This window comes from Colletotrichum chrysophilum, assembly GCF_026319265.1.
Source record: "Colletotrichum chrysophilum strain AFK26 chromosome Unknown scaffold_106, whole genome shotgun sequence".
Taxonomy (NCBI): Eukaryota; Fungi; Ascomycota; class Sordariomycetes; order Glomerellales; family Glomerellaceae; genus Colletotrichum; species Colletotrichum chrysophilum.
Window position 1 is genome coordinate 16452 of NW_026517393.1, and position 20789 is coordinate 37240.

Consider the following 20789-nt stretch of genomic DNA (forward strand, 5'->3'; position numbering starts at 1 on the left):
CCAAGAGAAAGCAGTCGAACCTCGTGATGCACTACAGCTTGACGATCCACATCTCGACGGTACGAAGCCACGAGCCACTTATAATAAACATCTGCTCAAGCAAACCACGTCGGACCCTAACTTACGTAATTCTATTGGTCATGTCGCCGACGTAGCGGGCGAGCTAAGCGGTGATGATTGGCTCAGACTCATGTGCCGGGACGGTCAGATTTTGAGACCGGTTCTGGACTTTTCTCGAGAGGAGAACCGAGAGGAGACGCTTGCTGGGGAATCAGGCACTTTTGCTGTCTAGGTGGCCTTGAATCCGTGCCATGTCATCCAGCCAGCCTTAGTGTAAGGTGGCTTTAGGCTAGGGGTCTGGGGACAGTTCATCCAATCCGACGGTGAGAGAACCACGGAACGACCGCTAGCGATGACAATAATCCCCGATTGGACGGTCCAGATCAGCAGAAGGGCAGAATCGGGTTTTTTTCCCGCGGCGTGGAAGCCCGAGAAACCGGAATTTTGACAGCTTCCCTCAACTCCCAGCTCATGTCTCAGCTGACTTGCGCGCGAGAGGGAGCCGGTGCCGGGGCGCGGTGTGGATTGCCTGTTACCGAACATAGCCGGCCGGGCGCCGATCCGTTTGCTAATCTGAAATCTGGAAATTCCACCGCCAGGCCGCGAGGGGTTTAGCGGAGGCGAAAGAACAGCAAATTGCACGAAGTTCTTTCCCTCTTTGGTATTGTTACTCATGTAGAGTGAGAAGAAACAGAAACACCCCCACGGGGAACATACAGGAGACTGCGCGTCACTGAAAAGAGGTTGACCGTGTTCCAGTGAGACCAGCGACAAATTCAGCGAGTCGCGTGCGCGAGGGGGAAACCACGCCGTTCCCACAGCGGATGTCACCGTCTCGCCTGATGAATGCACCACGCTGAGTCCGGGGTGGGCCAAAAGAGTGCAGGTACATGATCTGTTTGTGTCGGACTCTGTGGGGAAGAAACAGTGGAGATGATGGGGTAAGAAGAAAAGAAAGACGGTGGTGTTTGGAGTTTGGGAGATTCCCTGTCAACACGGGCTGCTGGGAAGTCGGAGCCGTGAGGCAACTGTCGGGGACTAGAAAAAGCACCCGCGGGATGGTCTCCGAATCTTTCGTTTCCACCGATCTGTGGGGGCTAGGTGGAAGCTCTAATGATTCGGATTAGGGACATCTGGCCCATCGCAAAGGTGCCGGCGTGGGGGTCTTGGAGTCGGTCTGTGGCTACATGTACTACTTCCTCCAACTTGGGGTTGACTATTTGTGCGCATGACTTACACCGAGAGGCAAAAAGGTTGTGTTCGGATGATTATTCATAGCTTTTCTGATCAGTTCCTTGCCTCCTGAAATCTTTTTTCCTTGCACAGGAACATTGCTTACAACCACACATTGCCTCCATTTGCGCTCTTATCAACTTCAACATCCCGCTACTCTTGAGTGCGCTCTCCTAAATCGACTCCCGCCTCGTCCCACAAATCCACAGAATCATACCATCATGTCACCTTCAGCCAACGGCAACTCCACCCACAATGGCAATGGCAACGCCTCAAGACCGGCTCTTACGCCCGGTCTCTACGTCCCAACGGTAGCCTTCTTCCGCGGAGACGACTCGGTAGACGTAGAGACGACCACGACCCACGCGATCCGCCTCGCCAAGGCCGGCGTCGCCGGTCTCGTCACCCACGGCTCCAACGGCGAAGCTGTCCACCTCGACCACGCCGAAAGACAACTCATCAACCAGACCACCCGCGCGGCCCTCGACTCCGCCGGCAAGAGCGACCTGCCTCTGATGGTCGGCTGCGGCGCGCAGTCAACAAGAGAAACCATCCAGCTTTGCCAAGAGGCTGGCGCTTCCGGCGGCGACTACGCCCTTGTCCTGCCGCCGGCCTACTACGGAGGCCTGCTCTCCACCGAACATATCCTGCAGCACTTCCGTGAGGTCGCGGATGCTAGCCCGATCCCGATTCTCATCTACAACTACCCTGGCGCGTGCAGCGGCCTCGATCTCAACTCGGACACCATCATCACGCTGTCGCAACATCCCAACATTGTCGGCGTGAAGCTGACCTGTGGCAACACCGGAAAGCTTGCCCGGATAGCTGCCGCTACTGTGCCTAAGAAGGGAGACACTGGCAACCCATTCCGAACTTTCGGTGGCAGTGTCGACTTCACTCTTCAGACACTTGTTGTCGGAGGACACGGCATCATTGGTGGAACCGGAAACATTGCACCTCTTGCTTGCGTGAAGTTGATGAAGCTCTGGGATGAGGGCAAGCTGGCGGAAGCTAGAGAGCTGCAGGCTGTTGTTGCTCGGGGTGACTGGACGGCTATCCAAGGCGGCTTTGTTTCAGTCAAGGCTGCGTTGCAGGAGTACTACAACTACGGCGGCCTCCCCAGAAAGCCTTGCGCGCTGCTTGAGGGCGAAAGGCTCACCAAGCAGTTGGACGGGTTCTCTGAGCTCGTCGGCGTTGAGAAGAAGTTGCAACAATAATGACCTAGGTTAGAATGGACAATGGGCTGATCAACGGACTGTATCAGAGGTTTTTAGCGAAAATGCATTCAAGTCATATTACTACATCAATCAGCCGCTCTTTTGCGACAGTCCTTTTGCTGCTGTCCGCTCACAGAGTAAGTGCCAATAACCAGGCTGATAGTGAAGGTTTTGGCCGCGCATGCAATGAAGCTTGGGCCTCACGGGCTTTCTTGTTGCTGAAACCTTGACACCATGCGAGAAGTTCGTATTTTCGTACTGCGAAGAAGCTTTAACTATGCTAAGAATCTTCAACCAACTTTGACTTTCGAAATTCTGGAATTCACGGGCTGGCCATCAAACCCTCCAATAGCTTGACAAGTCCATACGCCCCCGGGTCGGGACAATTCTTCCACTCCTCTCCACCCACATACACGGATCTGCCCAAGCTCGCTTCCATGCCTTTGGTAGACTCACACCCCTTCCTTGCTGCCTCAACAGCGTCCTTCAAACTGCTGCTCGCCGCGAATGTGGAGACGAAAGGCGCCAGGGCATCAACTACTGTCCGGTCTCCCGGTTGGGCTGGTGTGTACTTTCCAAGCGCCGATAACGCCGACTGGAGAGCCTTGGCCCAGATCTCACTGGTAGCCTGCTGCTCTTGTGGCATCTGCTGAGACTCTACTCTAAGCCCGTGAGCGAGTGCGTTCAAGAAAATGGCATAAAGCGCTCCAGAGGTGCCATCCATGTTGCCTTCCACTACACGGGCGATGTTGTCGACGAGCTTTCCGGCATCTGCCTCTAGACCTTTCTGTTCGTTGATGTATGCTAGTACTGCCTGAGCGCTGGTCTTCAGACAGAGACCACAGTCGCCATCGCCGACTAGTGTGTCGTACTTGGTGACTTCAGGCTCTGCAGCAATGACATGATTCAGAGCACTAGTCAGGGCAGATTTCGTCACAGCAATGTCGACTAAAAAAAGTCAGCCCGTGGTCTCTGTATGGAAAAGTGTCGTTGTTACCTCTGAGATTCGTTCCTACAGGTTCCTCGTTAGCGACAATGTCTCTCTCCTGCGAAGATGTCGCAGCTTTCTGGTTCTCAGGTAGGTCTGCAGTGGTGATGGCAGGCAACCATCCACTAGCTTGTGTAGAAGCGTCAATCAGCTGGACCCAGCTCTCATCAACAACCTTCAGAAGAGTGATACTGAAGCCTAACCCATTCAGGCTGGACATATATGTACCACTCAGGACTCTTCTTGGCTGAATGCCATGTCCCTCCCTAAGCTGTGAAATGACCTCGTTGGCGATGGCGCCTAGCTCAAGTTGACTGAGGCCGCCGAGATTATTGATCATCAAGACAACCTTGTCCTCCTTCTGGATGCGGATGAATGCTCGATCCGTATCTTTTTGGTCCAGAAGTTGGTTCAACATTGTGGAAATCACGCCGGACAAATTGTCTTTGACCCGTCCGAAGCCTTCTTCATTGTGAATGCCCATGCCAATCTCAATCTCTTCATTTGACGACAACTCGTCTCCTGAAGGTGCCCTGCCTGGCACATGAACATGAGAAAGAGAGGCGCCAACAGTGACGAGATTCTCAGCAACCTGTGAGGCAATTTTGTGAACTTCGGACAAGTCATGCCTGTTGTCAATGTTTAGCCCTGGCCCCTTGAAAGATGATCGTCGGTGTTTACCCTTGAGCTGCGAGAGCACTGGCAATCTTCTGAACAATCACCGTACCAGCAAGACCTCTCCTTCCGACTCTTCCGGACCTGGACCTTCCAACACCAACATCATCGCCGACAACAAGCATGTCGCATCGGATGCCGGCAGCTCGTGCTTTTTCCACGGCCATGCCAAAGTGCAGGACATCGCCTGTGTAGTTCATAATGACAACGAGGATGCCGTTCTCCCGGCGCTGGGATCCCAGTCGGAGGAGGCAACGGAAGACTTGATCGGCAGAAGGCGAGGCAAAGATCGAGCCAGCTACCGCGCCGGAGAGAAGCCCCTTGCCGACGAAGCCGGCGAAAGACGGCTCATGGCCGGACCCACCGCCGGAAATGACGGCGACCTTGGGATCGGTGACGGCGGCCTTTAGAAACACAGTCTTCTGAGCTTCGTCAAACGCAATAGATGGGTTAATCGCTGTTAGGGATCGGAGTCCGGCGATGACAAGTGCCGAGGGATCATTCGAGAAATGTTTTGCTTGAGCCTTTCATGTCAGTGATGCTGACGAAATCAAGTCGCCGATACCTTTGCGGGCGGATCTTACATGACATCTTTGTGGTATTCTTGAGAATTCTGTGCTGTGTCTAACTACCGAAGCATCCTTTCAAATAACTAAAATCACTACTTAAAACTATTTTTTCAAGAGTCCGCCGCCACTTTTCTACGTTTACCAACGGATTGACATTCGACACAATAAGGACCGGTATCGTGGGATCATTTACTTACAGCATCGCCAGATCACCCCCACGTGGAACCACAAGTTCTCGAAGTAATAACAATTGCCCTCTCATTCAGACCATATGCCCCCATCGTGGCCCTCAACGGACCCCCAACCGTCATGGTTTTGTCAGATTTGTGTATGGTGCATCTCTCGCAACAGCCCCATTCTTTCTTCATCCCATCTGCATCGAGCTAATACCGACTTGGCTCCGACTATCTCTCGACCACGACAGTAAGCGGAATCCTCCCGACCCCCACGCAAGCACACCGTCGCTCCGAGCCCGATGTCCAAGCGGCTCTGCGGGTCCGGACTTGTGCGGGGCTGACCCCCAACAGGCCCGGTGTTTGCATGCGGGGAGCGGGTCGGACAAATCCGCGGGGAGGGGGGAGGGAACTGATCGGAAATGGTCTGATGCGTTCCTGAAATCCACACACCCTCTTCAAAGCCAGCATTCCCCGCAGGTTCCCCGTGGGAACGACTCGCGTGAGCAAGGTCTTTGCTGGCGATGAGCCGAACCCCTCACTTCGTGGCATTTCTAGATCGATCATACGTGTGGTGACACGAATCACCTGAGGTCCACTTCATGCAGAAGCCCGTATTGAGCCGATGGTCGGATCTGGGCGATGGGGAATAGTGCGGGCTCAAGCTAAGCGTGGGGGTCGTCTACCTACGTGATCGCGGGGGAGGGGCTCGTGAGATTCGGGGATCAAGATCGTTTCTTGAACTCTAGATTGATATGAAGGCATGGACTAAGGCCTGTGCAGTGTTGACAGACAGATTATTGTGATTTCACAACAACACAAGTCATAGTATACACTGAAGATGGCGAACATCATCGAAAAGCTATTCTCATTGCAGGGCCGTACGGCTGTCATTACTGGGGGTACGCGGGGCATTGGCCAGGCCATGGCAGTCTCCTTGGCCGAGGCAGGGTCAGATATCATTCTCATTCAAGTAAGCATCACCCCATTACACGAGCCCAGTTGTTGCTGACAGTGCTCAGAGAGACGAGAGCAACACAGAAACCCAGAAGCAGGTCCAGGCATTGGGCCGCAAAGCCACCATCTACACCGCCGACCTCTCAAATCAGGAGCAAGTGGAAGGCCTCACACAACGCATTCTAGCAGACGGCCATGACGTGAGCATCCTAGTCACCTGCGCCGGCATCCAGCGCAGACACCCCGCACACAAGTTCCCCATGGGTGACTGGGATGAGGTCCTGCAAGTTAACCTCAAGACGGTCTGGACCCTCTGCAGAGACCTCGGCGCCTACATGCTCACCCGCAGCCCGAACCCGGTCAACGGCCACCGCGGTAGCATCATCAACGTGGCGTCGCTCGTCAGCTTCCAGGGTGGCATCACAGTGCCGGCGTACGCAGCGGCCAAAGGCGGCATTGCACAGCTGACCAAGGCGTTGAGCAACGAGTGGGCGAGCCAAGGTGTCAATGTCAACGCCATTGCGCCCGGGTACGTGGCGACGGACATGAACGAGGCGCTGATCAACAACCCCGAGCGCGCCGCCAGCATCTTGGCTAGAATTCCTGCGGGAAGATGGGGTACCCCGGACGACTTCAAGGGGGCAACGGTGTTTCTGGCGGGGGCGGGGAGTTTGTACGTTTCGGGTGAGCTGCTTACTGTCGATGGCGGCTGGATGGGTCGATAGAGTGGGTTGGGACGCATGTAGGTGAGCAGAAGAGGATGTATCGATGGGCCTGCGGCCGGGATAGACCTGATGTAGGAATAAACAACCGTGATATTGGGACAACATAGGCGTCTGATGACTAGCAAACCCCGCTTGGAGCCCCCATGCCGGGATTTAAAGTGGTTAGCTAAGACATGGCGATCTCTACAGGGCACGGCAATAGACGGCATATCGGAGAATTTGATGAAAGGTAACGTGGGGGCATAGATTTGTACTTCGTCTCGTAAACTTGCGAACAAGCACGAGTGAGCTACATGGGAAAATGTGAGCGGCTGGTACACAGCTTATGGCACAAAGCAAATTCAACATACTGAACAGACCGCTGTATTGTAAGTGTGCCAGAGCCCCTTTGAAAGAATACTTAGGCCATTCTAGGACCCAAATCCTGCAAGCCCATCATCAAACTTGCGGACATTTTTCCAGTGATGGCTTAGGCTATAGGAAGACTTCGTACTACAATACAGTTTGGTCCATTGGTAAATGAAGTAATCTAGAAGGCTTTGTCTTTGTATATTCTCTAAGCATAACACAGGCCACTACCAGACCAATTCAAACGCGCGTGATCATTTTGGGAATGTAGTTTTGGCAATGCATTTTGATTTTGAACGATAAAAGTACAGTCTAGTCCATCCTCTTCACCATTCTCTAATGCTTCCATCAGGACCATGGAAGACTTTGCATTGCCATGGTTCTGTCTCCTTGGAGATCTTCTCCACCATCTCCTCATCAATGTCAATGCCGAGGCCATAGCCCGTTGGCGCCTTGACATAACCGCCCTCAATGTCAAAGACCGTGGGGTTCTTCAAATAAGTCAACAGGTCAATGTCTCCAGCTTCGGTGTTGTAATGCATTCCCAAACTCATCTCAAGGATGGAGAAGTTCGGGGATGACAGCGCGACCTGGACACTCGCAGCAAATGCAACGGGCCCAAGCGGGCAGTGTGGTGCAATCGCCACGTCGTAGGCCTCGGCCATTGTGGCGATCTTCTTAGTCTCGGAGATACCTCCAGCATGGGCGATGTCAGGTTGAAGGATGTCGACGCTAGCATCTTCAAGGAAACGCTTGATGTCCCAGCGAGTATACAGGCGCTCGCCAAAGGCAATCGGGATCGTAGTCTGGTCGGCAAGTTGCTTGATAGCTTCGGGATGCTCACACAACAACGGCTCTTCGATGAAAAGCGGTTGAAGGGGCTCAAGTGCCCTTGCTAGTTGCTTGGCCATGGCCTTGTGGAGACGGCCGTGGAAGTCAAGACCAGCGTCAAGACCCAGAGCCTTGACTTGCCTGAGCCGCTCAACAGTAGCACTTAATACCTTGGGCGAGTCAACCCAGTTCAGGTCTTCCGTTGCGTTCATCTTGACGCAAGTAAGGCCTTGCTCAATGCGCTTCTTGCTTGGGAGATGTCAGCATTTGGAGGATGTTGCTAATTGTTCAGAGTACTTACGCCGCAGCCTCAACATCGGAAGGTCTGTCACCACCGATCCAGCAGTAAACCTGGACCTTGTTTCTGACTTGGCCACCCAACAACTCGTAGATGGGCACCTTGAGGTTTCGTCCTTTTCATGATGTCAGTATGGGGGACAATTGAAGTGGTCTGTTTGTTTTTCGTACCCTTCAAATCCCACAATGCGATATCAATACCGGACATTGCAGACATGAAAACGGGGCCTCCACGGTAGAAGCCATGTCTCCAGAATAATTGCCAGATGTGCTCAATGTTGCTGTGAATCTCTAGTCAGCACTGAAGCTTTGGGTTTCTATGGTGTCAATGACGATAATCATGAAATCTTACTTTGCCTCGAGACCAACAATCCTTGGGATCATCTCCTCAAGGGTGCCTTCTACCGCCAAGTCGTGGCCCTCGAGAGTGGCCTCGCCCCAACCATACTCTCCATTCTCATCGGTGATCTTCACCATTAGCCATCGAGGCTTCACGCGGTAATACCGCACTGACTTGATCTTGGCCATGATGTCTGTGGGTTGGGTGGTCTGAGCAGTGGGGTCTGCGGGCAAATCTGCGGAGGAAGTTTTGGAGTAAAGCTAGGCGGGGGAATTTGAAGCAATCCGGGGATTACACATCGCATTCTTAACAGAGCTTCAGACCATCGTCAGACCCCGACCTCGAAGTGCCACATGTGCAGTCCGATCCACCAACGGGTTTGGGGTCAATGGGGTCGTGACTCCATTAGCTTCCATGAAACATCCGCATAAGCCCCCCACCACCCCAACTTGACCCCCACGACAGCTTGTACACGAGGCACGGAGAAGCCATCCCACGATCCCCACTCATCGGGTCGCGGCACAAGTTGTCTCGGGTTTCTATCCGCGTTTGCGTGGATGGAGAACGCGGCGGTAGAGTGGATTTTCTTACCACATCGTTTCTGAAGACGGGACCCATTTCGACCATTGACCCCACCTCCAACTCTGTGCCACAAGCCACAGTCAGGACCAAGCCACTTGGATGCTGCTTTTCAAGTTCAAGCCAGGTCATGTGTATGTGGCTGAAGACGCACAATTCTCGACGTCTTTTTAATGAAATACGACGTATTGAAATCTTGTTCTATTATGAGGTTTATCAATATGCCCTTACGCCGCCCATGTCTATGATGTCTATACATCTATCCTTTTTCATGCATCGTAAACCATTGCCCCAAGAACCCCCCGGATTCTAATCCCCATACGCAGAAACAACCGTCTAATTTCTTGTGTTTGTCAAACCTGAATCTCCGTTTGCGCCATCTCTATCGGAAGTCTTCTCCCGTGAGATACCTTCCTCCTCATCTCGGCTTTCGCTTGATGTATCCTCCGGCTTCGTATCGTCAATTGGCTCCAGGCCACGGTCTTTGATTAACAAGCAACCGACTAAGCAAAGTCCAACTAATGGAATCTGAAAGATGAAGACGGCACGACTCGCTGCCATATATGCGTCCAAGACTCTTGACATGTCGTCGCTGCTCAGCTGAGGAATCGAGTACGTGCTGCTTGACAGGTACTTGAACTCCGCCGGAAGGTTTGCTCGAAGAGTCGCCTGAAGAATCGCAGCGGAAATAGCCAGACCACACGCACCGCCAGCGCACCGGAAGAAGTTGCGATTGGATGTGATGACAGCTCGTCTCGACTTGATTGAGTGCGCCTGCAGCGCGACCAGGGTCGGCTGGAAAATGAAGCCAACGCCGATGCCGACAATTAGTAGCGGTATGACAATGATGCCCGGTTTCGTGTTTCGATCGAATATCAATGTGAGACCGGCGCCCCTATGTCATAATTAGTTTCCTTGCTCGACTTTGATAACACGGACCACAATTGGTGGTTCACTGGATGTACTTACAATGTCCAGAACCCAAATCCTAGCCAAATCACCTCTCCGTATCGCTTGGTGCGAGATATGTATTGACCCGATAGGATCGAAAAGACCGACTGACAGACCACGAGAGAGACGTAAATAGCCGCTGAATGCATCACCGAAAATTGGTGGGCATTTTGAAGGTACAGCGGGATGTAGTAAAGATAAGATTGATATGCAGCCCCGAACAAGAAGGTTTGCACCAACATAACCACGACAACCTTGTTTTTGAAAATCGGGACTAACTCAACGTCAGTCAATCAGTCCTGGAGACCATCAAAGGGAAGCTTACTTGGCATCATTGGCAGCTTCGCAAACTTCCACTCAACGACGACAAATGACACAAGAGCGAGCCCTCCGATGGTTAACATGCTAATTACCATCGCCGAATTCCAAGGAAAATAAGCGCCACCTGTACTATGTGAGCAATAAATTCTACTAAACGGGCTTCACGTGCGTCAACATACCTCCCGAAATTGGAATCAGCAAAAGAATGACGCCGAGAGATGAAGTAAATGATCCAGCGTAATCGATTTTCTTAACGCTACTCTTGAAGTCGTCGTTGGGTGGTTTTGAAGGCAAGAAGAAATAGCAGATGACTCCAACAATAACTCCGAGAGGTGATAGCATGTAGAAAAAAGCTCTCCAGGTTGCCCTCTCCATGAATGCAGCGGCGAGAAAGGGGCCAAGAACATTTCCTAGCCCGACCATTGAACCAATGATACCTTGGTACTTGCCACGTTGCTCGAGAGTTACAACATCAGACACAATGATCATGGCCAGGTTCGTGATACCGCCACCGCCGATTCCTGCAATGCCTCGGAAGATGTAGAACATGGCCCCATTTTGCGAGAGCCCGCAAAGAAGGTCTGCCAATGCCAACAGGCCAATTGCACTCAGAAACACGGCTTTTCGGCCGAAGATGTCTGAAAATCGTCCATAAAGCATCTGGAAAGTAGTGTTGGCGATGAGCGAGGACGTTCCCGCCCAGGATATCGTATCTTCGGCATTGAGGTCGGCGGCGATTGTCGGTAATGTGATACTGATGCCATTTTGATCGATGAACGCAATGAGCAGGGTAATCGCCAAAGTTGCAAAAACGACCATCAACTGCTTCAAAGGAAGTATATTAGTCTGATCGTGAAGAGCCTTTTCGGCCTTGGTGGTTTCGAGATCGCCCCTCATCATTCAACCCTTGTCGGCGATCAGTTGAAACGGGGCAACCAACATCCGATAAAAGCAGCACGCAAGATAATGCCAAGTAAATTGAAAGATGAATGAGAGACTAGAAATTCGAAACCGATTAATGTTGAGTTGACATTTTGCACGCTTCAATGAAAAATTTGACACCGGCAATCCGACGTTGAGAGTGGATCTGTCCGGGGAGCCAAGACGGGATAGCTGTGGGCGAAGATTGGTTCATCGGCCTGTTTTCGGCTCCGGACTCGGCGAAATGGTCTCGAAGGCGAATTGATGTGACCATGAAAATATGGGTGCGTCATGGCTGACAGGGGCTTCGGCAACTTTTGAAGCGATCGTCTCCACAACGGTTTAGTCCACATCGGAGGACCCGATGCCGACGGTCGCTCGGCTGGCGGGCCAATTATCTGGTGGTCGGATATCCGACAATATTTATCTGTGGAATTTTGTGGTAGTCGATGGTTATCAGAGATGCATTGGTCGTTTCTGGCTTGGCGAGGAAGATCTGGTTCTTATCAACTATCCTGAAGTTGGAGGGTGTGACGCCGCGACGAGGGCAGTACGGGCTCAGTGATAAGGCGTCTGTTTGTTATCTACATGATCTTTAAGATCTGCAATGGACTGAAAAAATGTCGGTTTTTTTGATATTAGTGACTGCAATGCACTTTTCGTGAGACATCTGCCGAGTAGCGTCGCCCATCTCGTTCACGACAAGCTGTGATGGGTCAAACCGCGAGACTGCGGAGAGCTTTCTCCTCCCGAAAAGAGTTCAAGCAATTCATTCAGACGAAAGAGCATCCCGATGATGGTCCAGCTTATTTCAACGAAGACTTGCTTCCAACACCGCCCTGTAAGAACGCAACGTGAGAAGACGACAGCTTGGAATCCATGGCTAACAGCGTCGTAGCTCAGCGTACATGGACTGCGTTGCATTTCTTCGCATATTACTTAACGCAGACATTTTCGCCTAGCTCATATAACCTAGGAGCAACTCTGATCTCTATCGGCCTTGTGAGATTCGTTACTTGACCTTTCCCAGCCGCCAGTCGCTAACTCAAATATTCCCAGCAATGGTGGCACGGTATTGTCGCAGCTGTTATCGGCTCAGCTATTCTGAGCGTCGTTGTTATTCTCAATTCTCGTGGCGCAACTCGATACCATGTTGGCTTTCCAGTCTACGTCAGAGCCTCTGCCGGTGTTAGTGGTGCAAAGCTATTCATTGTGGTTCGCGCCTCTGTTGCCATCATCTATTTCGCAACCCAGTCTTTCTATGGAGGCATGCTCACGTCAGTCGCTTTGCGATCTATCTTTGGCTCAGGATGGGACAGAATACCCAACAGACTTCCCGCCAGTGCCGGCATCACATCCAAAAACCTACTCGCCTTTTTCATTTTCTGGGTTATTCAATTCCCAGTCATGTTTGTGCATCCAACGATCTTGCGCCATTTATTCGTTGTCAAGTCCGTGGCGACAACTGCTGGCCTGTTTGGTGTGATGGGATGGGCCATTCACATGAACGGAGGAACTCTAGGCGATTTTGACTTTGGAGGGAAGTCCCTGAGTGGCTCTGCACTTGTGTGGCCCATGATTCAGGCTATCAACAGTGTCATGGCAGCACTGTGCCCGATTCTTGTTAACCAACCCGATGTTGCCCGGTATGCTACAAAGCCCGCACAGGCAACATGGTCTCAGGCTACCGGTATCCTTGTTAGTAAGGTCTTGGTAATGTTCCTGAGCTGTGCGACAACCAGTGCTGCTGCAGGATTTCTCGGCAAGAGCTACTGGAACGTATGGGATCTCTACAACGCCATTCTGACCGAGTACTGGGGCCCTGGGGCAAGGGCAGGAATGTTCTTCGCGTCCGCAGTGAGTTCTCTCTTTTCAGCCAGATTCTTGTGATCTCCTGTTGACATGCGCGTCTTACAGGGCATGATCTTAGCAATCATTGCAACGAACGCTGGCTCGAATTCATTGCCGGTTGGTGCCGATACCAGCGGACTTTGGCCCAGGTATATCAACATCGTCCGTGGCCAGGTTATCTGCGCACTTCTAGCACCGCTATGCGTTCCATGGAAGATCATCTCCAGCGCTAGCTCGTTTCTTACATTCCTAGGCTCTTACACCGTTTTCCTCATGCCGACCTGCGGGGTATGTACCTGATTGGATGAGAGAAGAAGAAAGTTCTGTCTGACAAAACCTACAGATTATGATTGTCGACTACTGGATGTTGCGCCGCGGCAACTTTCATGTTCCGAGCTTGTACACCAAATATGCAGGATCTCCATACGCATATCTGAACGGTTGGAACCTTCGGGCTATTGCTGCTTGGGTTGCCGGTGTGGCATTCACAGTTCATGGTATCGCGGGAAGCCTCGACCCAAACGCGGTCAATCAAGCCAGCAAAAACGTGTACAAGCTTGGGTTCTTGTTGTCCCTCACGATGGGAGCGTTAGTGTACCACGTGGCTTGTCTGATTTGGCCGCCACCTATTTACCCCGAGGGAAGCGAGTCTGAAGCGACGATGGGCTTCGAGGATATGGCCTCCTCAGAAGGCTTCTTTGCGGGCGAAAGCGTTGACACAATCCGAGGAGTTCTTTCAGCCGTTGAGAGCGGAAACGTAGGCCAAGTTGAGGGAAAGGGTACAGGGACTGAGTCCGTCAGCGAGAAGAACATGGTGTAATCATTTGCCTTCTCGTGTCGAGGGAAACGATGAAATCGACTACTACTCTTTATTGGAAGCACCGACGTACATATTAGGCTCAGCTGCATTAGGCCAGCCGTCGAACTTTTTCACCGTCCGCCTATCCCTAGTCATTGCCCGAAAGGCTCTGCAACAATTCAAAATTGGGCATCCAGACAGGGCTTCCGCTGTCCTGATCGATCCAGTTCGCCAACTCAGCGACCATGGGCCAAGCACCTTCGAAACCCCCACCAGCAATTCCAGAATCTCCAACGCTACCCAGAAACTGGTCGAAGCTTTCATCAGTCATTTGTCCCACTTCCCTCTCACCGGCAGCTTCCTCGCTCTGCCCGTCTATCGTCGTGTCCTGTTGTCTTCCTGCGCGCATCTGAGCTGAGGCCATTTCCGCCAAGCCCGATTCACCATCCTGAAGTTTCTCCATGGCTGCGTTCACAAGAACCTCAAAAGCGTCTCTGTATTTGCGAACCCAAGGTGCTCTCTCGCCCATGACGAATAACACTAAAGAGCAAGCACGGATGTCATTCGCAAGTGCTACTGACCAAAGCTCATTCCCCTGTGTCCACAGTCCATAAAGAAGAGTGACCCCGGCGACGAACACGGTCTGAACGGCGATGAAGCTGTGACCGTAGTCAAGAGTTTGATGGAGCCTCTTGTGAGCCTGGCAGATATCCCCAGCAGCTCTCATGCACAGTCCGTAGAACTGGTCAGAGGGGGGAAGAAGAGGCAAGAAAGGTTGGATTAAAAGCCTGAGAGCGCGATTGTACAGCAACAGAGCGTAGTTGAGCTCGGGATGATTCGGTGCCATCCACTCATTGAGCGACACCCGCCAATTTTGAAGCCGTTGGTAGAGACGATCGAGTTTTGGTCGGAGGGTATCTAGGGCTTTGTCTGTTCGGTAAATGGAGTGATGAATCTTCGACTCGATTCGGCGGAGCTTGAACAGCACAACTGCCAGCGTTATGTCGTTTCCAACAGTCCCGGATGCAGATGAGCTGCTGTTGATACAAGTATCAGGGAATTCTACATCAATCTGGTTGTCCGCGATACTCAAGGGTCGACCGAGTGAGATGGCGATCGTCCGCTCTAGTAAGTAGACAGACCAGAATAATCTTCTCCTGCGCTGAACCACAGATTCAGAGAGATTGTTTTCGTGAGCTGCGCGGTGAAGCCCAAGATCAATGGATGTCCTCATCGCCAGACCAATCATGTACCACAGTCCATGACTAGAGGTTGATCGAAGATGGAACATGACTAACAACGTCATCGCCTCAATGTTCTGCACCGTCCGCGATTCCCTTGCCGCTGATATGTGCTGCAGTGCAGTGATGTAGAGAGCCTTTCCATATGTAAGCTCAAGTGCTCAACTTTGCAACATCCGTGAAGAAGTAAGGACGTACCTCCGGGGAAAATCCCGGCCCACGCTGTGTTAACTGTACCAATGTTGCACCCATAGCATACACTAGGTACAGCTTAAAAACACCAAATCTTTCAGCTTTGCTTAGACTTTGCGGCGGAGTTCCCGCCAACGCGACTCTTTCGCCATGCAGCTTCCATAATTCCTCAGGCTCGAGAAAAGGATACTTGGAGTGCAGTTGAGACATGTATGCCCTCAACATCTTTGAACCCTGCTCATCACTCGGGGGCTCTTTGACACCGTGAGCCAAGAGATCCTCTACAGTGAGACATCTAGGGCCCGGATTGAGGCAGCCCGTTGACCGATTGGCACTTGCACCGTCATGGACGTCTGGCAACATCTTGTTCCAGACTGTAGCTTGCACCATCTCGCCGAGATTGAGGGCCAGCGATAACCCGGCCGAAGGTCCAACATAGGCAGGAGCCTCAAAATTCCCTAGCGACACGTGTGCAACCACGTCGCTTAGAGCATTTTTGTCCCTGTTTGAGTGACTGGAGTGAATACTGGCGGTTTCTCTTGGGGTCGAGTTGGTTTCTGGCGTAGGAATTTGAGCCAGCTTGTTCTCCAGGTAGGCCACCCTTTCTTCTAATGCCCGGGTGTATCTGAATCAGTCTTCAGCTTACGTTCATTAAACCTTCCCCAAGAGCTTGTGTATACTTACGCAGTTGATGAAGCTTCATCTGTGACATCTACCTTGTCGCATTGAGCGCCTGACCTGCGGCAGTTCGAGCAGACCGGAAATTGGTCATCACACTCCAAAATCAGATTGGTTTCCAGTATGTCTTAACAACCATGGCCGATTACCTTTTGCTTACGACTTTTACATCTTGTGCAGGCCGTTCTTCCTCTCTTCCTAGGGTTCGGAGGGACTCCGGCTGAGGAGACCGGGGGCGATGAAGCCGGGGGATGTGCGTCAGGCGTCATCTCCGCAGGCTGATAACATGAGACGACCGCCAAGAAGCTCGACTGCCAAACTGGCCGCAACGCTGGGTGAATCTGCGGAGGCGGATGTCCGATTTACATAGATGTCGGTTGCTATCACCGGTGCCGATCTCGCCTTTGGACAGCTTTTTCTTCGTCGGACGACTTCCGTGAGACACTAGCCCCCACTTCGGAAACATTCCGACACAGCAGCCGTCGCACTGCCGATCGGAGGTTCCGACACTCGTAGGCTCGAACGGCCAGGAAGAGTGCCAAGTCGGCCGTCATTGGCAATCGTCTTTCTCAACAAAATTTCTTGGCTATGCAAGCGGTGACAAGTGATTGATCATGTGTTCACTACACAGACCTAGTAGGTGTTTTCAGCAAGCTACTTCAATATTTGTGCTAGGAGATTTGCTGCATATCTACGTCGGTGTTGTAATTGAATGATCAAGCCTTCATAAAATTTCTCTGACTAGAACCATTACCTCACATACCCTTCATCCACTCGCCATTGGGTTTGTACGGGAATTCAGCCCTCATATGCTTAGCAATATCCCTTCGAGTCGTGACCCAAACCCCCTCTTTCTCTGAGATGTACTTCATGAACTTTCTCAGTGCCTCAGATCTCCCTGGCTTGCCGATGATGCGTGTATGCAACGGAATGTTCATCAACTTCCCGCCCTCTCTGTACAAACAATCGAAGGTGTTTTTGAGATATTGCTCATATGTCTCAGCGACTGAGCTGCCAAACCCAGGTGACATGTGAAACTTGCCATCATTGCAGTCATAGTTGTAAGGGATCAGAAGCATGCCCTCCCTGTCAGCTTCTGGCAAGTCCTTCTCCCACGGCAAGTCAAGCCAGTAAGGCACATCATCATTGTAACACTCCGAGGACCAGAGAAACTCTCCACCCAGGCTCTTCCAAACCTCTGGGAACAAGGAAGGAGTGTTTGGGGTTCCGCGACCGAAGTAAGCACCGACCGGCATCTCGCCTGAAACCTCTTTCAACATCAAAATGTTCTGTTTGATGTATTCCTTGTCTTCTTCAAGCGAGTAGTTCCAGATGTCGAGCCATCTTAAACCATGGCAGGCAATCTCGTGGCCGTCGCGGACCAGAGCTTTTGCGAAAATCGGGTTTCGTTTCAGGGCATAAGCAACGGCATACGTGGTGAAGCTCCATCCGAACTCCTTGAATAGTCGGATAAGACGCCAGGATGCAGAACGGCTGCCGTACTCGAAGTCTTGCTCGGCATTGAGGTATCGTGCACCTTCCTTGTAACCGCCTGACGCACCCTTCTCCCACAGATATGGCTCCGAAAATGGATCGCCATCCAAGATGCTTCGCTCTCCTCCCTCTCTTGATTTTCCATCAGCCCGTGATATCTTTTTAACGATACATACATAGAAACTTACTCATAGTTGAGAACAAAAGACACGGCAATGCGAGCACCATTGGGCCACTTTGGATTAAACCCCTCCTCGCCGAAGCCTGGACACATGGATGTTAGACACATATGCTTCCATTGGTGGAGTATTACTCACCCTCAAAGTCGCGAGGTATCTGGAGACTCTCCTCGATATGCACCATGTTTGAAGTTGTTAAAAATTGTCGATTGTTCGAATAGTCTAAGGAGAAACATGAATGAGCCACCCAAGACCGATGGCTTCAACGGAAACTCGTACTTATCGCGACAAGCAATGCATGCCCTTTAATACAACATTTGAAACGTTCCATGTGTATTCTTCGCCAGATAGCCGCACAAGACTATCGATTTGCCCCTCCTCCGAGAACTAATTCATCTTGCGATATCTTGCGGGGTACGTGGATGGTGGGGTTGATCCTTCCTAAGATAAGGACATAGTGGGGTTGATTGAGCTGTACTGCTACCGGGTCACAGTCGCCGATGACCTTTTGAGAGAGGAATCGGATGATCCGAATTCAGTAAATTGTTTGCGAGGAGTTGATGATAGCGATAAGATATCGATGCAGGGCTATCGGGCCTATCTAAGAGATTACTTAGGTATGGGTTAGAACTACTGCAGATGCTCAATCTACATCGGCTTGAATGATATCAGCTGGCTTTGATCGCGAATATTTCGAATCGGGCCTCAAGTTCATGGAGTGCGCATTTATGAGTATACTGTCTAAATCTCAATATTGATACCGAAATGTCTGTCTTCTCTTTGAACGTCGACAAGACAAACCCCGTCACGGCGGAAGTTCTTGACGATAGCCTCAACGCGCTGGGCGTTACTCTGAAAAATGATGAAAAGGATGAGTACCAAAAGTTGCTTGCGGTATTCCACGAATCTGTTGTCGGAATCATGTCTCTTCCTGGTGAGTTGCGTGTGCACCTTTTGTCAGGCTGGACTAATAGTATTTGCAGACTATGTACCACCAGTGGATGAGATTAGATTTCCGAGAGAAGACATTCACTTTCCTGACTCGTCCAACAATCTCTTATCAGCGTGGGCGTGGAAATGTCGCATTGAGGACCAGCAGAAGAAAGGAGGACTTCTTGTTGGAAAGAAGATTGCGGTGAAGGACAATATAGCCGTAAAGGGTGTTCCGATGCTTATGGGCACCGACTTCGTGAAAGATTACGTCCCTGTGAGACACTGTTCCACAACCCGTTGAGCTTCTTTGGCGACTAATGCGCAACCATAGAACACCGATGCGACTATCGTTACAAGACTTCTCGAGGCCGGAGCCATTATTACTGGCAAGTCAGTCTGCGAGAACATGTGTCACTCAGCCACAAGTAGCTCATCATCAACCGGTCATGTACACAACCCCTACGCCAAAGGCTACAGCAGTGGAGGAAGCTCGAGCGGCTCTGGAGCTCTGGTAGCCAATGGCGATGTTGACATGGCTCTGGGCGCAGACCAAGGAGGTTCAATTCGTGTGCCTGCCGGCTGGTGTGGTATCTACGGTCTCAAGCCTACCTTTGGGCTTGTCCCTTACACGTCTTGTGGCTCTAACGAGCCGACGAATGATCACGTCGGGCCCATGACGCGAACCCTACTCGACAATGCTCTGATGCTACAAGCCATCGCCGGAAATGACAATATCGACGATCGGTCTTTTGCAGCACCTTCACCAGATAAAGTCCCCAATTACTACGACAACCTAGTTGCATTTCAAAATCCGGCAGACCTGTCTGGTGTCAAAGTCGGTGTCCTGGTCGAGGGCATGAACCAACCCTCAGTTGAACCTCGTGTCAAAGCCTGTGTGGAAGCAGCGATCCAAGGACTACGTGACCTCGGCGCAACCGTCGAAGAAGTCTCAGTACCGTTCCATTCTCAAGGCGCAGCAGTGTGGACGGCCATCAGCAAGGCTGGAGGATATCTCGCCAAGCGAAATCTCAACTTTGGTAGAAGAGGCCATGTGATGACAGACCTCACCGAGAAGTTCCAAAACCTCACCCAAGAGCAATGGGACAACGCCTACGTCTCGTCCAAGAACATATACCTGAACGGGGTTTACGCGCAAAAGGCGTTTCCCGGTCTGTTGGGGAAGGCAACGAACTTGAGCAGGAAGCTCCGAGACGATTATGACGCGGCACTCAAGAAGTATGACGTGCTGGTTGCGCCCAACCTGCCCTACATCGCCAACTCGCATACCCCGTATGATGCATCGCCGCTAGAGAAGATCGGGAAACAAGTAGGGTTGACTGCGAACACTGCTCCGTTTGATCAGTCAGGACACCCGGTGCTAGCCATGCCTATAGGCATGCTCACCATCGAGGAAGGCCCGCTGAAGGGCTCCGGCACCAAGCTGCCGGTGAGCATGCAGGTCATTGGGAAATGGTGGCATGAAGACGATGTTTATCGGGTTGCATACGCTTGGAGTTTGAAGAATGACTGGAAGACCAGATAAGGGACAGCTGGCAACATTGGTCTTTGAATGTTTTCCCCGGACCGGACGCAACGTGATGTTGGAGCACAATTTAGCAACTAAAAAATACACCATACGCCTTCGCGAGCTATGAAGAAATCACTTCACTTTCTTGTTCTGCATCATGATCAACAACGACACCTTGACCGAAAGACGGCTTCCCTGATGCAGTAAACATTGTCCTGATCGACACTTCTGATGTCTTGCAAGGATAAGTCAGCCCCTCACATAGCTTTGATTAGCTAGAAATGCTAGCTGCAGACTTACTTGTTTAGGATGTTAGGGATAGTCGAGTCAAGTAGTCTCCTCCGAAGGTCGGGACAAAGCGATCGGACTATAACTATTATGATCAGCAGGGGATGGACTCGTGAGAAGTAAAGTTCCAGGACAGACCGCCGTCTGATTCACAGACATCGTCACACGGCATTCCAGTCTCTCCCTCCGCGTTACGGCATGCGGCGACCGGCAGTAGCGGGTCCGAGGGCGGAGTCTATCTTGTCTCGGTGGCCTCAGTCCCGGCCGACCTCGGGCCCTTCAACTTCGGCTTCTTGCCCGATGCGCCGGCACCGACACGAGAGGGAACCAACACTCCTGGGAACCCCCACGCTCCGCTCCCGGCCCCGGCAAAATTTCCACATTATCCTCGAGACGCAGGCCCAGACCCAAAAAGGTGTTA

The 20789-nt window shown here is 51.7% G+C and overlaps 8 protein-coding genes across 8 annotated transcripts; 4 read left to right on the top strand and 4 right to left on the bottom strand.

The window, feature by feature from the left end:
* Window positions 1-1514: 1514 nt before the first annotated feature.
* On the top strand, window positions 1515-2510 carry COL26b_010168 (uncharacterized protein; the record flags this gene model as incomplete). The annotated part of the gene is made up of 1 exon (XM_053182875.1): window positions 1515-2510. One exon carries the CDS (start codon window positions 1515-1517, stop codon window positions 2508-2510), a length of 996 nt encoding a protein of 331 aa, XP_053033144.1.
* Window positions 2511-2832: 322 nt separating this feature from the next.
* On the bottom strand, window positions 2833-3916 carry COL26b_010169 (uncharacterized protein; the record flags this gene model as incomplete). Its single annotated transcript, XM_053182876.1, has 2 exons — window positions 2833-3458; window positions 3508-3916. 2 exons carry the CDS (start codon window positions 3914-3916, stop codon window positions 2833-2835), a joined length of 1035 nt encoding a protein of 344 aa, XP_053033145.1.
* Window positions 3917-4175: 259 nt separating this feature from the next.
* On the bottom strand, window positions 4176-4764 carry COL26b_010170 (uncharacterized protein; the record flags this gene model as incomplete). The annotated part of the gene is made up of 2 exons (XM_053182877.1): window positions 4176-4630; window positions 4758-4764. 2 exons carry the CDS (start codon window positions 4762-4764, stop codon window positions 4176-4178), a joined length of 462 nt encoding a protein of 153 aa, XP_053033146.1.
* A 992-nt stretch (window positions 4765-5756) lies between these two features.
* COL26b_010171 (uncharacterized protein) lies at window positions 5757-6597 on the top strand (the record flags this gene model as incomplete). The annotated part of the gene is made up of 2 exons (XM_053182878.1): window positions 5757-5888; window positions 5938-6597. 2 exons carry the CDS (start codon window positions 5757-5759, stop codon window positions 6595-6597), a joined length of 792 nt encoding a protein of 263 aa, XP_053033147.1.
* Window positions 6598-7271: 674 nt separating this feature from the next.
* On the bottom strand, window positions 7272-8601 carry COL26b_010172 (uncharacterized protein; the record flags this gene model as incomplete). The annotated part of the gene is made up of 4 exons (XM_053182879.1): window positions 7272-8025; window positions 8078-8189; window positions 8245-8354; window positions 8426-8601. 4 exons carry the CDS (start codon window positions 8599-8601, stop codon window positions 7272-7274), a joined length of 1152 nt encoding a protein of 383 aa, XP_053033148.1.
* A 3991-nt stretch (window positions 8602-12592) lies between these two features.
* Window positions 12593-13856, top strand: COL26b_010173 (uncharacterized protein; the record flags this gene model as incomplete). The annotated part of the gene is made up of 2 exons (XM_053182880.1): window positions 12593-13042; window positions 13380-13856. 2 exons carry the CDS (start codon window positions 12593-12595, stop codon window positions 13854-13856), a joined length of 927 nt encoding a protein of 308 aa, XP_053033149.1.
* Window positions 13857-16701: 2845 nt separating this feature from the next.
* On the bottom strand, window positions 16702-17803 carry COL26b_010174 (uncharacterized protein; the record flags this gene model as incomplete). Its single annotated transcript, XM_053182881.1, has 3 exons — window positions 16702-17572; window positions 17629-17704; window positions 17758-17803. 3 exons carry the CDS (start codon window positions 17801-17803, stop codon window positions 16702-16704), a joined length of 993 nt encoding a protein of 330 aa, XP_053033150.1.
* A 581-nt stretch (window positions 17804-18384) lies between these two features.
* COL26b_010175 (uncharacterized protein) lies at window positions 18385-20095 on the top strand (the record flags this gene model as incomplete). The annotated part of the gene is made up of 3 exons (XM_053182882.1): window positions 18385-18553; window positions 18684-18826; window positions 18884-20095. The coding sequence occupies 3 exons, from the start codon at window positions 18385-18387 to the stop codon at window positions 20093-20095; spliced, it is 1524 nt and encodes a 507-aa protein (XP_053033151.1).
* Window positions 20096-20789: the final 694 nt, after the last annotated feature.